We start from the raw sequence: 17860 nt of genomic DNA on the forward strand, positions 1-17860 counted from the left end.
GAGATACATGTGATTCCTTTCAAGGTGGGAGTTAGCAGCACTGATTTTAAGTGAAATACGAGAGCAACATTACAATTTCCAAATTCAATTTCAATAACTACGTTAACATGACAAGGTTCTCAAGAACTGCCAAAGACAACATAAGCGAACTGTTTACCTTGAGTAGCACATTTCACTGTGAGACTCAGATTTTGTACCTCAGCCCGCTTTATGACGGTATCCATTTCAGATTCTGCCACATAGCAGTGGACTCTCTCCACCATTCTTGCCTTGTTTGAGATTAATACCTCCCATTTACATTCTGCCTTCTACTGGTAGCTCTCAGAATGCCATTTTACAAGAATGGAAAGGCACCAAGAAATTTTGCCTGAAGTCATGTCAGACTCCAGCCGTAAAACAAGCGTACCCAGTTCCTGAGCACCAAATAAAGAACATTTCTTTCTCACTGATTAGAGAAATCTAATTTCAATTTCTGTTTATACAAGAAAGAATCAGTTGTTCTTTATCAGCATGATACCAAAATGTATTTCCTGAATTTATGAAATAAAAAAAAATAAGAACGAGAAGTCTGATTTTTATCTAAGAACATATGCATTTATTTTTTCTTCGGAAGCCCACACACAACATGGTGAAGAGTCCACTTCACACAAATTTCCTATTCAAATATTTAAAAGGCATGGGGGTAAGCCTCATTTAAAAAGGTCTGAAATGGCCCATTACTATAGACAGAGAGGGCCTGTCCTGGGATTGACTATAAACACTAAGTGCAAAGTCTAAAGCCAAAAGAGAATATTGGGTTTGCAAATTTTCCTCTTTGAGAAGGTAAAAATATTTTTTCTGTCGTCTATGGATATTCTGACTCATAATTTTTCATTCTTACATGTTTTCAATTCATTTATATTACAGAGGAAGACTTTTCTTTTAAGCACATCACATTGTTATATTTTCTTTTTGGTAAATTAGAAACATTACACACAAAAAAAATTAAAATTATTCTTATAATCATTAATAACACTTAAAACTTAATTGGATTCCATAGTGCTGAAATATTTCTAACATCCTCACTGAAATCTTACAGGACTAATATTCCCACTTTACAGGTGAAGAAACTATTCAGGACATAAAACCACTCATAAGGAACTCTAAAGTTCATTATCCCACTCTTCCTGAACAAAAGTACAATACGCACTATTGACAAAATGCACCAAACTATAAAAACTTGACTGAGTTCACACAATAATTTTTAAGCCTTTCAACAACCTATCCATGCTCTCCCCTTCCCCCTGAACAAATCCATGTGCATCTTTCAAGGTCTAGTTTAGGAATCAAGTCTCCTCTCCATACTGACATAATTACTTCTTTATTGAGTTATAGAATTTCACTATGAGTTATGATTAAAGGTTATCTTTTCTCTTTGACCTCAATTCCCAGTCAGTAGCTAATGTACATTCAATAAACCCTCATGTTCAACAAAAGCTTGCTAAAAAATAATGCATATACAAATAAAACATCTCAACAATGAAATAAAATCTCAAGTCCTTTAATTATGAATTCAAGACAAACCTTATATTAAAGCTTCTCAAACTTTGATACACATATAAATCATGAAAATTTTATTAAAAGGTAGACTATATTCAGGAGGTCTGAGGTGGGACCTGAGATTCTATATTTTATAAGCTCTCAGGTGATGACACTGAAATCGGTTATCAGACCACCTTCTGGATAGAAGGGACTTAAATCTACTGGGATATGGGTACCAGACTTACTTAATTGTTTAGAAAGTTGTTACATTCCTCTTAGATGTTAACTTCCATTTAGACCTGGCACCAAACCTCAGGTTATTAAACTTAATAACTAAGAGCAATTACATGTTTATGTGAATTTCCCTAAATGAGACAATAAGCTTTTTTGAAAAGTACCATTTTTAATGAGGTTTGTATATTCAATCCCAAGAGGCAAGACAGTGCTTTATATGTAGGGGGAACTCAACTTAATATTAGGCAAGTAAATAAAAATGAAGGACTTGACAGTAAAATCTATGATTGATTTTTCTCTTTGTTAGGTCCTTGGCATGGTGCCTCAATACAGGAGAGCCTGCGTAAATAAATGCTGAATGAACAAACAAGCAAGCCATTCTTTGTCTGGAAATCATAAGGTTTTAATCACCCCAATCAATGCCTATTTCTGGTATTTGATCACTATTCTAATAGACTTCATAAGCCCTAGATACAAACGAACCTGCAATGCTAGATGGAGGACACAAGCTCTTTGATACTCTATTATTAAAAGTATTTTTGATACTCTATTATTAAAAGTAGTTTTGAAAGTTATCTTTCCTCAGCCCCATCAAATACTACATACTCTTTCATTCCAACATTTCCCTTTTGCTGTGCCAAGGATGAAATTCATGACCACTACCTCTGTGTCTTAAGCTCAGGATGACTGCTATTTCAAAAACCACTAGAATCAGAAATACCATTGTTAACCATATGGTGGAAGCCACTATAATAAGTTATTAAATCTCAGGCCCTTAGCTTTTCGAGCACAGAAATATTACTAAATTGGGAAGAAATCCATTAAACTTTGCATTTATTCCCTAAACATACCAGGCTATTGTTACCAGAATCCACTCGTCTTATTTGCAGAGGAATGTTTATCTTAATATCTGAAGTGTGGTGACTGTTCCATTGAACCAAGTCTTATTGCCTTATCACTACACATCTAATAATAAGATTCAAGTGGCTTGGAGACAGGGAAAGTGCAGAAGATATTAAGTTACCAAGCAAGCGTGTTAAGTCATCAAGTGCTAAATGAATCAAATATTAAGCACCTACTACACACATTTTGTACCTTATGGTCCTAGAAGGAATATACAGATGAATATCCTAATAAAGCTTTGAGAAAATTCAGACAACAAACTGTACCCAAATCAGAAAAGGATAAAAACAGTTCTTTATTATTTTTAAGCTTCATTTTTAGATAAAGTTTTGGGGATATATAACAGACTCTAAAAGACGCAATATTTGCCCTTTCCTTTAAAATTTTATGCCCTGGACAGAACTGTGTCCCCCTCAAATGCATATGTTAAAGCCCTAACCACCAATGTGAGGGTACCTGGAGATGGAACACTGAGAGGTAATCAGGTTCAGATGACGTCATGAGGGTGGAGTCATGAGAATGGGATTACTGCCCTCTAGAAGAAGAAACACCACAGAATATGCTCTGCCCCTCAACCCTGTGGGCACACAAAAAGCAGGTGGCAATCTGCAAGCTAGGAAGACAGTCCTCACCAAAAGCCAACCAGTACCTTGTTCTTCCAGGACTGTGAGAAAATTCATTTCTGTTGTTCAAACTTCCCACTCTGTGGTATATTGTTATATCAACCCAAGACAATTAAGACAACTTCTTTTTTATATCTTTATAGAAGAATTACTCTAAGGCATAATTATGTTCATGTAGTTTAAACTGTCATGAATATATTTTCATGATATGTTAAGAAGTTTAGAAGTGGATGTAGTAAATAAATATTCATACTTCAACTGCCAGTTGTTCATACAAATGCAAAAAAGAGGGAAAAAACTCTTCATTTATTTTAACAAGTAACTCAGAAATATACTTTGGGGGTGGGGGAGTTACCTCATTAGCAATAAGTGCAGACATGTAGACATTCCCTTACACAAAACCTCTTTCAGCAGCATCAGAAAGAGAATGCTTTTTGCATGTGTCACTTCTCAGGTCCAAGTCTCTAGCACGCTTCTTGTTATATGCAATTAGCTCCATGCCAAGATTTAGTACATTTCATAATAAATCCCTTGACCGCATTAACTGGAGGCTTGGCAAAGTTGGAAAGGCTCTATTCACGAAGGCAGAAAACAAGCCACAGGACTTATCCCACAGCAAAATGCACTGCTAGATGCCAACACACCACAAATTCCAACAGCCTGCACTGCTCTCCCTTCAACCCTCCCCCTCTATTTGGGGTGGAGCAGAGGGCAGAAAAATACAACCTGCCACATGACTGTGATTAAAGAGTATATAAGGGTGAAAAAAGCTACAGATATTTGGTTTGTTTACGTCTTCTTCCTCCTAAATCTTGTTCCTAGCTTATTCCCATGACCTAACCTCCAAACCCACCCATCTCACAGAAAACTAAAGTCACTTCACAGATGAGGGGCAGAGTTTCCCCTCATTTAAACAGTAACCATCTGTTGCTCTGAGGAAGACTGGGGCTCCTCCTCAGGTCTCCTATTTGGGACCATGAAAGCCATGGTATATTATGGTGATTCTCTCTGGAAGGATTCTCTGCAAAATCGCAGGAGAAACAAAAAGAGCAGACCATACATCCCTGGGTTTTAACCTTAATGTATTCACTGTGCTAATTAGCGCCTCTATTTCTTCATCTGGGAAATGGAGATAGCATAAAGTTGTCGCAAAGCTTAGAAATATTTGGCTCAGAATGCCTATCACATATAACGTCAATTCATTATAGATATTTTAGGTTATGATGTATTATATACAAAAACTTTCAAAATTTTTAAATTTTTACACAATTTTTCAAAAAGTTTCACGATTTAATCACAAGTGATTAAATTGTGAGACAAAAATATAAGAAGAAAAGAAATAAAATATCATCATTAAAAGTCAATTATGTTCTCTTTGAGATAATACATTAGGGACATCATCACTCTACTACTTACAGTAAAAATTCATTAGGAACAGGTGAAATTTGGATGCCATACAAGAAGCTTGTGGTACTGATATACCAAAAGAACATTATAGATTTCTTTTTGGTTGGGGCTCTAGTATACTATGAAAAGAAGAAAAAATAAGACTCCTGAAATCTATATCTTATTTACAAAAAAAAATAAAAATAAAAAAATGCCATCTAAATTTAGAATTACGTTCCACTATGTTAATCAGCTTCTAGTCCCTCTGACAAAACACCTGAGGAAAACAACTTAAAGGAGAAAGGAGTTATTTTGGCTCACACTTTCAGACTTTTCAGTCCACGGTCAGCAAACTCCATTGCTTTTAGGCCTGTGGCAAGGCAGTCACATCATGGCAGGGGACAGGTCAGAGAAAAGCTACTGATGTCATGGCTTACCTCATGGCAGCCAGGAGGAACAGACAAAGGGAAGAGGAAGGAGAGGACAGGACAAGGACAAGACATATCCTACTAGTGCACATCCTCAGTGACCTATTTCCTCCAAGTACATCCCACTTCCTACAATTTCGACACCTCCCAATAACGCCATCAAATTATAAATCTGTCAGTGGTGTAGTCCAGCAATGAGGTTAGAGCCCGTGAACCAATCACCTGCCCAAAGGCCCACCTACTGATGCACTGAGGACCTGGCATTCAACACAGGAGCCTTTGAGGGACTCCAAATCCCAATCATAAGCAAATCATAAACACCACAAAATTTTAAATGTTTTAATGCTGGCAAAAAGTGTAATGGTGACTGAACCTAGGGGCAAAGCTGAGTCCCCAATCCTTTTTATTTTGAGACAGGGTCTCACTAAGTTGCTGAAGTTGGCCTTGATCTCGCTATCTTCCTACCTCAGCCTCCCGAGTCACTGGGATTACAGGTATGTGCGATGGCACTCAGCAAATGATGATTCTCCTAAATAAAGTCATATTGCAAGGAGTATACACAGAAAGAGAGGGGAAGTTTGAGACATTTTTGGAATTGATCGGCCACAATCTACAGGAATGAAGCTTATGTCTACAGTAGATATTTTATGATTTATCTTTTTATTTGTGTCTGAAAATTCCATTACATCTAAATAAGACCATGTAAAATTTCTTAACGTCCCTGGGGTAGTCATAACTCTTACCCCATTCAATGGGATCTTCCAGTTAACTAACTTGAGGCCAATTTTTTTTTTAATACAAAAGCAGACAGACTAGTAGGAAGCTCATAAAGACTTTATCCCAAGGGCAATGGAAATCTATTAAAGGCTTTTAATTTAAAAAGTTATATCATTACTTTTGAATCCTTGGAGGAACATTCTGACTTCGAGACAGATAGTAGGCTGGAATCAGAAAAAAAAAATATTTTGTAGGTTGTAGGTTTTAGCAATATTTTTGCCCTAAGATGATACTGTCCTAGAATAGGGTAATGACAGTGGGAATGCATGAGAACAGACCAATTTAGGGGATGTTTAGGGTTGGAACTGCCTACACTGTTAAATGTATAACACACCTCGTATGTAGCAAATATTCTTATAGGTTGTAGGGAATTCTACTCATGGAAGTTTTAGCCTAAAATAAAAGAGATATGAATTTTTTAAAATCACATGTTCCTTAAAGGATGATTGAAAGTCATTTGCTTTATCCTATCATAAATCACAAATATATTCCATTTGTTGACATTACTTCTACACAGAATGTGGAATGGAGTCATATACATCTGGCCATGTTTACTAAGCTATCAGAGTTTTTCTACATTGTGAATATAAATGCTCTAAGCAGTGCAGTTACTCTCTTATTTTGTCACAATCCAAACTATTCCCTATCATTTTTCTCCCACCCACCCTATTCCATCAGCCCTCTGGATTGGATAAATTGAAATTTCCAGTCTCTCACTTAAAGAAACAGTCACAAATTTAAGTTTTGCACAATCATGACAATCAGGAGAAGCTTACTTACTTGCACAGGAAAAAATTCAAGCCAACTATGCATCCTATATTCTGTACTTTAATTATTTCCTCTACGTATTGACCAGACCTCAATAAAGAATCCTCTGGCTAGAATCTACTTTTTGATTAAGTATATTAAATGAAATGCTTGTGAAATTTACTAAGGATTATGTAATTTTACCATAAGTAATTATATGACATTCATAACATGACATCACATGAATTAAGGAATATATCATGTTATAATGCCCACTACTATGAGGTTGATATGTTTATATAATATATTCATTAATACATATATAAGATTATGAAATATATTCCCTTTGGATAAAAAGTTATTTTATTAATAAGCTGCTTGTTTTATATAAAATCTTAAATAGTTTGTAAAAATAGAAGAAAGATGTAAACCACAAATAAATGAGCAGGTATGTCAATAATAAGAAACCCTTGGGGAATGAGCGATCACAGCAGTATCTTATTAGTAACAAACAAAAGTTGTAGGCCAGAAAATGTACGTATATACAAATTTGGTATGTGGTTCATTGTTCACAGACATCCTCTTCCAAAAAGCTTCCTTGAATGCACAATCACCTAATGAAAGAAAAGTCTCTGGGCTGGAATCCAGCTGATAGCACTCCCTTGGCAGTGTAATATAGGAGGTAAACTCAGTTACATTTCAGTGCTCCTCTGGGATGCCAACAGGAAGGGCAGAGAAGGAGAAAGAATGCTGAACGGAGAACTGGGTACAGCCTGAAATCTCACAGAAATTTCCAGTCTCTCACTTAGAGAAACAGTCACAAATTTAAGCTTTGCACAATCATGACAATCAGGAGAAGATTACTTACAAAGGAAAAAATTCAAGCCAACTATGCATCCTATATTCTGTACTTTAACCATTTCCTCTATGTATTGACCAGACCTCAATAAAGAATCCTCTAGCTAGAAGCTACTTTTTTGAATAAGTATATTAAATGAAATGGGAACTCACAGAAGGGAAGAAAGAAAAGACAAGACCGAGCAAAAAGATCTCAATGTTTCTCATATTTCTTCTGGGGCCAGTTCTTATACTACCTATAAGCAACTTTAAGGGTAAGTTATCCATTTAATTTGTACTGCCAACAAAATCACAGCAATGATAATATTTTTAACTATGAATTCCTACATTTTATAAACATGACATCAGATAAATGGTCTTTGAAAACCCAATTTCAGAGAAATTAGGAAAACTACCCCATTCACAATGCCTCAAAAAAAAAAAAAAATACTTGGGAATCAATCTAACAAGAGAGGTGAAAGACCTCTACAATGAAAACTACAGAACACTAAAGAAAGAAATTGTAGAAGACCTTAGAAGATGGAACGATTTCCCACATTCTTGGATACACAGAATTAATATTGTCAAAATGGCCAGACTATCAAAAGCACTATACAGATTTAATGTAATTCTTATCAAGGTTCCAATGAGATTCTTCATAAAAATCTGAAAAAGCAGTCATGAAATCCATTTGGAAAATTAAGAGGCCCAGAATAAAATAAGAGGCAAAGCAATCCTCAGTGAGAAAAGTGAAGCAGAAGGCATCACAGTACCAGGCCTTACATTATAGTACAGAGCTATAGAAACAAAAACAGCATGGTATTGGCACCAAAAGAGACATGAAGACCAATGGTACAGAATAGAAGACTCAGAGAAAAACCCACATAAATTATCTCATCCAACACAAAGGTGCCATAAATACACATGGGAGAAAAGAAAGCCTCTTCAACAAATGGTGCTGGGAAAACTGGAAATCCATATGTAACAAAATGAAATTAGACACCTATCTCTCAGCCTGCACAAAACTCAACTTAAAGTGGATCAAGGACATAGGCATTAACCAGAAATGCTGTGCCTATTAGAAGAAAAAGTAGCCCCAAATCTCCATGATATCGGTTTAGGAACCAAATTCCTCAACAAGACTCTGAAAGCACAAAAATCAAAATCAAGAATCAATAAATGAAATGGCATCAAACTAAAAAACTTCTTCACAGCAAAGGAAACAATCAAAAACATGAACAGAAAGCCTGAAAAATGGGAAAAAAAATCTTTGCCACTTGCACCTCAGATAGAGCATTAATCTCCACGATACATAAAGAGCTCAAAAAACTTAACACCAAAAACCAAATAACCCAATCAATAATTGGGCAAAGGAACTCGACAGACACTTCACAGAAGAAGAAATACAAACAGTCAACAAATATCTGAAAAAAATATTCAGCATCACTAGCAATTAGACAATTGAAAACTAAAACTACACTGAGATTTCATCACACTCCAGTCAGAATGGCAGTTATCAAGAATACAAGCAACAATAAATTTTGGTGAAGATGTTGGGGAAAGGTTCACTCATACATTGCTGGTGGGACTGCAAATTCGTGCAACCACTCTGGAAAACAGTGTGGAAATTCCTCAGAAAACTTGGAATAGAACCAACATTTGACCCAGTTATTCCACTCCTGGGTGTATACATACACCCAAAGGACTTAAAATTAACATACTAGAATAATGAGTCCACATCAAAGTTTATAGCAGCTCAATTCACAATAGCTAAACTATAGAACCAGCCTAAATGCCCTTCAGTCAATGAAATGAATAAAGAAAATGTGATATATATACAATGATGGAATATTACTCAGTCCTAAAGAAGAATAAAATTATGGCATTTGCTGATAAATGGAGATGGAACTGGAGACTCTCATGCTAAGTGAAATAAGCCAATCCCAAAAAATCAAAGGCTGAATATTCTCTCTGATATGTGGAGGCTAAACACAATAAGTGGAATAGGGAATAGAAGTTCATTGGATTAGACAAAGGGGAATTAAGGGAAAGGAGGGTGGATTGGAACAGGAAAAACAGTAGAATGAATCAGACGTAACTCTTCCATGTTCATATATGAATACATGACCAGTATAATTTCACATCACATAAAACAAAAAAAAATGGGAAACTATATTCCATGTATGTATGATGTCAAAATACATTCTACTGTCATGTATAACTACAAATAATTTTTAAAAAAGTTTAAATTAATTCACTTCTATTTCATGACCTTGGAGGGGATGTGAAGACCCTATATGAAAACCACATACACCATTATCTTTCATAAATATTACAAGTCAGACTCACCTAAACTCAAATCTCAACTGTAGCAATTCTAGCTGGGTTATTCTGGACCAGATAAATAAAGACTGTGCTTCTGATATTCCTCATTTATAAAAAGAAGACTACAAACTTTTCTCTCCATTACAGAGTCATCAACCAGATGAAATATGCACCAAGTGATTTTAGCACAGTACCTGACAAGTACAGTGCAAATGTAACTACACATTATCTTGGGATAGAAAGGCAAAATGGCAATTCTTTATAAAAATATTTGTATCTCTACTCATAATGTCCACCCGTAAGCTAAGCTCCAACAAGGAAAGTACTTGTTTCATATATATATCTGTTTTCCTATACCTGTTTCAATAGGAAATCAAAATGTATGTGGTGCAAGAATTGATAGACACAAATGGCTATCATGTTTCGCTTTGCATGCTATTAAAAACACCCTCCTCCATGGGAAAGAGACAAGTTTTTTTTAAAAACTGAACAACCCACAGATAGATGTCACCCTCTTCCATCCTTCATTTAAGAAAAACGAGTGAGGAAGAGGAACTCAAAGAGCCTTTTTATACCAGTAGTTCCAAGCCTGACTAGCCATCAGATTCACTAGACAGCTTAACAATAATAGACAATCCTGAGTCTAGAATTCAGTCGTTTTTCAGAGAAGGGAATCAGCATTTTTCAAAGCCTCCAAGTTTAATAAGGTGCACAGCCACAGGTGGGACACTGTCTTACCTTTACAGGAAGTCGCCTACCTGCCTTTTGCTTAAGGCCTACTCCAGGATATCTCCACCTGCTTCACCAAGATGACTTTCAGACCTGGAAGACACCCTGGCCGTCATCTAAGGTGAAATCAACAGCTTATTGTACTGCTGACCTAAAAGTGACCTACACAAGGCAAAATACTTCCCTAGGCCTAGACCTCGAACCCACCTCCCATCACTGCCAAATTCCTGTTATATCTTACACACACACAAACCTTTGAAAGACAAAAAGGAGATTTTTCTGTCTTTAAATGTAGATTATTTTAATTAGTTGTTATGCCTTGAATTTATAGAAACAACCATGAGTTACAAGAATTCTGAAATTCTGCTATTCTTGAGAACCAATCAAAGATAAACAACCTTCATCTACTTTGATAAAGGGCCTTGCCTGATAGGAAAATTCTGTTTTAGTAAATGATAAATAAACATACTTCAGTAGCACTTTATGCTTTTAAAAAAAGTCCAAAAAATACTAAAAATAATCATATAGATTATGATTATTGTTTTGCCATTTTACATAATAGAACATTCCACAAAATACTATTTTTTGTTGTGTTCACTTCTCTTAAAACACTAGATAAAAAAACACAAAAAATAAATCTAATTAAATTCAAATTTTATCTAGGAAGAATGTTAGACCATATAATTGGTATAAGTGCAGCTTTTTCAAGGTACTTTTTTAAGGTATTTTTTTAAGAAATATAAAAATTTGTATTAACTATTTTTCACAGTCTAGTATCATCTTGTCCGTTTGCACACTGATTTAATGACACTGAAATATATACTGAGATATGGTTATGCCAAATAATTTCCTAAAATGTGGAGATAATGCTATAATAATGAAAGAAATTGATAAAAAGATCTTCTGGATCATCAACAGGAAAAACACATTTACTGGAGACTAGAAAAATAAAATATTAACTGAATCCAAATGCTTTCCATGACACTTTCCATAAATAATACCTTAATCATTTTGAAAGTACCCAGCTGGTTCTATTCTATGAGGAAATATGACAGAGTAGTGAAGAACACAGGATCAGGGATCACATGACCAGTTCAAATGCTAGCTGTTGCCTACCGAGTTACCTCACACAAGTCCTTTATGTAACTATTCCTTAGTTTCTTCATCTGTAAAGTAAGCTACTTAGCAGCAACTACACCAAAGATTGTTGGGAAGAGTGACTCAGTAGGTCCAGAAACAATGTCCATGCTCCACCCTGTAACTATAATTATGGTTTAACTGGTCACTTTTGACTTTTTAAATCTGGAATCTAAGGGAAATTTATAAGGAAAAACTCACTGGACCTGAATGTAAACTGTGAAACCTCTACAGTTCAATATACTCATTAAAATAGAAGGTAAGCAATGAACTGTAAAATATTTTCTATAAATGACAGTAAAAAATTGATAATCTGAATTACTAAGGACTTCACACAAATTGGTAAGAAACTAAAACTATAAAAGATAAGCTGACAAACACGTGCACAGAAAACCTGCCGATGAAATACAGATGTCTAATAAGTGTATCATAAGTTTAAGAAAGTACAACCTCTTAAATGAAATTTGAGGGAGGCCATTATTTTGGAATGAGCTCCTGAACTAAGCCCAAGAGAAGAGAGTCACCAGTCCTAGTTGATACCAAGCAAACTGAACTTTGAAACAAACCAGTTTCCAAAACTGGGAAATTCAAAGCAACGAATCAGAAGGGACCCAATTTACCTGTGCCAGCATAATGACAAATCCCTTCCCTTTTAACTCTGTAGGAAAAGCAACTTTGGAATGACTGATCTGCTCTTTGTTCCGTTTTTTTTTTTTTTTTTTTTTTTTTTTGGTCCCTTTTTTTGCCTACAAAGCCAACAACCTCGTCTACTTAGCCCATCAGAGCACCTTTTCAAATATTTTAGGGATAGTGCCTTATTCACAAATCACTAAGAAAAGTCAATTAATCTTTAAACTAAGTCAAATGAAATTCTTTAGAAGAAGCCTCAGAAGGAATCAAATAATAGCATATTAAAACAATAAAATACAAACAAACCCCCCCTATCTAATTAACAAAGATTTCTATGACAATTCTTTCAGTGAAAGCTGTCCCCTCTACACACCTGAAAGAAATACAAGTCAGACAGCATTATCGAAAGTAATTCCGCAATATGTTTAAAGAGTCTAAAAATATTCTTTTTCCACTGTCGGGAATACATCCTAGAGATGTAACCTGAAACACTGCTAATTAAGATGGGACAACAATGAAAACTGCTGCACCAATTCATCTAACTGGTTCTCTAACCTCAGTCCAGGTCCCAGTAAAAACTCTGATCTCACTAGTAACAATATTCATAGATTTTAAAAAAAAAAAAAAAAACCTTTTCCAAATCCCTTACCCTGGCACTGTAGAAGGTTCCTGATGACCTGCCCCAAACCCCAAATCCCTCCTTTTGGAAAGAGACAGTAGCCAGATCAAGAATCATTGTTTCTGGTTGGTCCCCTACCACCTTCCTCTAACAAACAAAATTCGATGACTTTGATATTCCAGGGTATTAGTTTCATATCACTATAACAAAACATCTGAAATAATTATTTTATAAAGAGAAAAGGTTTATTTTAGCTCCCAGTTTTAGAGCTTTCAGTCCCTAGCTGGGCAGCCCCACAACTCCAGGACCCTGAAGAAAGCAATACTCAGAGTGGGAACATGTGATGGAACAAACCACTTACACCCTGAGCCAGGATGCAAAATTATGGAGGAACAGCAGGATCCCACAATCCCCAACCATCTAAGGAGTTCCCTTAAGTCTCCACATCCTAAAAGCCCACAGCACATCCCACCATTACCACCTTGGAAACCAAACCTCCAACACATGGACCTTTGGGGTTCTCATCCAAACCACAACACCAAGTCAGCACAGTTTTGAAGGACAGTAGCACAATGCAGCAGCCAAAGTGAAAACTTAAGTTTTAAAACTTTAGCTTCAGTTTTGAATGTTCCTAGCACAAAGAAATAATAAATGTTTGAGGTAATATAAATGCAAATTACCCTAATCTGATCATTATACCATGTATATATGTACTGACAAATCACATTTTAACCCATAAGGTAAAGACCATTATATGTCCATTAAAATTTTTTATAAACTTTTAAAAATATTTTAAAAACTAAAACATAAATTTACCCTCCAAACCACAGCCCAGGGGGAAAATGAATTCTATTTAAGCCCCCAAAGGAGGAACACCAATACTCTCAACTGCATTATTTCTGCAATCTTAAAATTATGCCACCATCTTTTAATGGGCATTTTTAAGTAAACAATAAAATATTTCATAAATATGGAAAAGCAACCCTCTGAGAACTTTGTTGAGTATTTTGAAAATGATTTAGGCTGAGGTTGGGCTCAGTGGTAGAGCATGTTCCTGGCATGCATGTGAGGCACTGGGTTTGATCCTCAGCACCACATAAAAATAAAAATAAATAAAATAAAGGTATTGTGTCCATCTACAACTAAAGAAAATATTTAAAAAATGATTTAGAGTATAAAAAAAGTTTAAAATTTCACTGTAATAAATTAAAGTCAAATACATTAACAAGTATAATTTTTATTCTTCCTACATTTGCTCATTTGTTATGAGAAAAAATATGAGAAAAATTAAGTACATCTCCCTATGATTATTGTGAACCTGTTCACCCTGCAATGTCTACATGGAACAAGTGTCAAACAACCCTTTTCTGACCTTTTCTTGCTTATTTCCTTCTTACTGAAAATGAACTGGCACAATCTCACTGAAATACCTGGGGGAGAAAATTCTTATTCATTTTTTGGGTTGCATTATGATTTCCTTTATTGTCTAATTCCTAAAAGCAGATCAAGCAAACACTCTAATCTGACTCATGAATTCTCTGACATTCAGACTCTCAAGGGCTGTTCAGATATATTTCTTGATCTTTTAGTGTCCCACATTGAAGAGGTGTTTGTTCATGAAAGAGGTAGTGGGTTGAAAACTGAGATTTAGGTCTGAAACCATTTAAAGCCTTCTCAGTTCCTCCCTCTGTTAGAGACAGGGTTTGGTGTGGTGACACCATGGATGCAAAAAGAACAAAAAAACAAGGGAGCATGCTTTCATCAGAGACTGCATTACAGAAAACAATCAAAATCTAATAAGTAAACAATTACCGACATCCCTTTCGTGAGCCTTTACCTAGAGCAATGTGGAACAGGTTTGAAAATGACACAGCCCTCCTGGGAAGGTTTTCAGCTCTCTTGGTCTCTTAAACTTTCTAATGAAAAGAACTTCTGAGCAATGTCCTGCCTCTATAGCTACTCAGATAGAATATGTGAACAACTTCACTCCAACAAGTCTTTGGTTCACATCCCTACATATGTCATTTTCCAAGAAAAACCTAGTGACTTCTTTTCATAGAAAGTGCAATTAATCTTGTGATTTTCATCAAATATTCAAAAAATATAAAATGATGAATAATTCCCACCCAGAGCCCTTTTTAAGTAGAAAATATGTTTGATTCCTAATAGAAAGGTGAAAAATAGATATTGGTGTATTTAATATTACCTTCACCTTTCAATATAACAATTTGAATCTTTAAAAAAAAAAAACATGGACAGAACTGTGGAGATCAAATAGTCAATACATTGTAACTCTCACAGAAATTATTTTTTTTTAGAGGGGAGGGGAAGGGATACCAGGGATTGAACCCAGGGGCACTTAACCCCTAGGCCACATCCCCAACCCCTTTTTATTTTTTATTTTGAGACAGGTCTCACCAAGTTGCTTAGGGCCTTGTTAAATTGCTGACGCTGGCTTTGAACTTGCACAATCCTCTAGTCTCAGCCCACTAAGCCACTGGGATTACAGGTGTGTGTCACTATGCCCGCTATTTCTATACATTTGCTTTTTAATGAAAATAAACCAAGTGGCCATTTAAGAACTATTAGTGAAATATAGAAATCTACCTAAAAGTAAAATTTGGCAAAAAGTCTACATTTGTACCTCAACCCATGAGTTGATGTGTGATAATGCAGGGTCTTCTGCCACAGGGTCACTGCTCAAACCCTGGTACAGGTTTTCAGTACAGCACGGCAGTAAAGAGCAGGAGGTATCAACTTAATTCTAGCCCTACCCCTTACTGCCCATGTAACCTGAGGCAAGTTTCTTAACCTTCCCAATGTGTCAATTTTAACTTCTTTAAAACAGGAATGGAAATAAAACTGTCCTTAGAGATGTGCTGTGAAAAAGATATATGGGGGAAGCCTTCTTTACGGTGCTTCAAGAACCGTAGCGCTCTATACAAAACAGCCACGCCACGGGGACAGAATGGTTAGAAGAGTGGCTCCTAGTGAACAGTCACCAATGCACAGGGCAGCCTTCGCAAACGTGGGCCCTGGAGTCCATACAACCCATTTCACATTTTCTTTTAAACTCAATAAAGCCAACTAGAACTATCAACATGAAAAGGGTAATAGATTGGATTTGCTTGAAAACAGCACAGTTTTGTAATCTAGTTTGCATTAACCTGAAAAATGATATCATCAATATTTGAGAAAGGTTATTACTAAGTGTGTAAATGTTTGAGGAATGGACTAAGTGTGTAAGCCAACATTTCCAATGAAAGCCACAAGCTACTTGCTCATTACACAGCAAATCCATATCCACTTTGCCATGTTGATTTACACCTATTTCTTATCTTCTGTGTTCTTAGTGATAATTAAAGGAACAATGTGCATTCTATTACTGTATAAATACATTATCTTTCTTTTGATTTCAGCATGCCACAAAGTCAAAATGTCAAAGCACAATAATGATGCCTACCAAACATCCCAATCTCTTTAATAATTTCTATGACCTTACCTTTATCAGCGAGGCATGAAATGACCTTCTATTCCTCTCACATCTAAGAAAGAGTAAGCTGAACTCCACCTTGTCAACAAAAAGAAAAAAAAATATTTGTTTTTATCTGTTGGCTTGAGGAAAATCTGGATTATCACCATTTCAAATGCAGAATTGATGGTGTACAAAATTGAACTGAAAAATATACACATATCATAGCACCTTAAAGTTCTCACTTTTGAGCTCCAAACTTATAAATAAGAGAACAGATACTATCCAATATAACAAAACAGACATCATATTAAGTTTTTCTTGCAGGTTTCCAAAAAGAAGCAAATACTAAGTCTAAGCAGACTTGGTACTTTGGGGATTTTATTTAATACAAGAATTTTATTCAAATAAAAGAATAGCCATAGATTTGGAGAGTAAATATATAAATTAGATGTTAATCCAAAATATTTTTCTCAGTTTACTTACTAAAATATAGAAAACAAAAAATAAAAACATCAGATTTTTATAACCTTATGTTAATACTCTCGTCACCAATACCTTATTTCAATAAATTATTTAAACCATAATTCAATCTTAATTAGGTATGAAATAGTTTTTCTGTATTTTTCAAAAGGTAAATGAGAAACTGGAATAAAGTTCAAAAAGCAGTATGGCTATGCAGTAAAGCCGATGTCAAAAATAAGATGATAACTAAAATAAACACTCTCCATTTTCTAGCTTTTAGGTTAAGTTGTCAAACAAATTAATATCTGCATTAAACTGCTAAAGTTAAATAAAATTGATATAACATTAAGACAATACAAAATCTATTGCATATATAGTTCAAAATAACAATGAGATTTTTGCCAGAAAACAACTGCATTTAACCCAAAATCAGAAGAGACTCTGGATTCATGAAGAGAACATTTTAATAACTTGAAAAACAAAAGTATATATATATATATATATATATATATATATATATATATATATATATATATAATGATAAATATGAAATTAATAGGTTCATTTATTTACCCTGTGTTGTAAAGAACACTGAAGTTTAAGAGCACTGGCATCACAAACTACACTGATGACCAATGGTGTGGCCAACATAGGTCACAGCTCGCCACAAGAGCATCATACTGAAATGCTTCCTACAGGGGCATCTTACCTGAAAAGTCTACAGGAGACAGATTCACCTAGAAATGTGGACTTGACACATAGGAGATATTTATTAAGTAATTAGGATCAAGGAATTAAAAATTGTATCTCATCTGGGCCTTAGATGAGTTCCGAACCTCCTATGTTTCAATTTCCTCATTTGGAAAGTCATGATATTTTGAGAAAAGTTGTGATACTCAATGAGGACATGATAAATGTTACCACCAGGATGATTAATGTGGTGTATTAGATAGTTTTTAACATTTAGTTTAAATCAAAATTTATTTATTCATTATAAAGTATGGCAAGAAATTTTTATTTTGAGATA

The 17860-nt window shown here is 35.1% G+C and overlaps 1 protein-coding gene across 1 annotated transcript in view; it reads right to left on the reverse strand.

Annotated features, from left to right (window-relative positions):
- Positions 1 to 17860, reverse strand: part of LOC143405760 (uncharacterized) — a 225636-nt gene that overhangs the window by 98929 nt on the left and 108847 nt on the right. The window contains exon 3 of the mRNA XM_077110155.1: positions 16399 to 16467. Coding sequence (XP_076966270.1) covers positions 16399 to 16467 — 69 coding nt within the window. The remainder of the gene's footprint in view (positions 1 to 16398; positions 16468 to 17860) is intronic.

This window comes from Callospermophilus lateralis, chromosome 8 (genome assembly GCF_048772815.1).
Source record: "Callospermophilus lateralis isolate mCalLat2 chromosome 8, mCalLat2.hap1, whole genome shotgun sequence".
Classification (NCBI taxonomy): Eukaryota; Metazoa; Chordata; class Mammalia; order Rodentia; family Sciuridae; genus Callospermophilus; species Callospermophilus lateralis.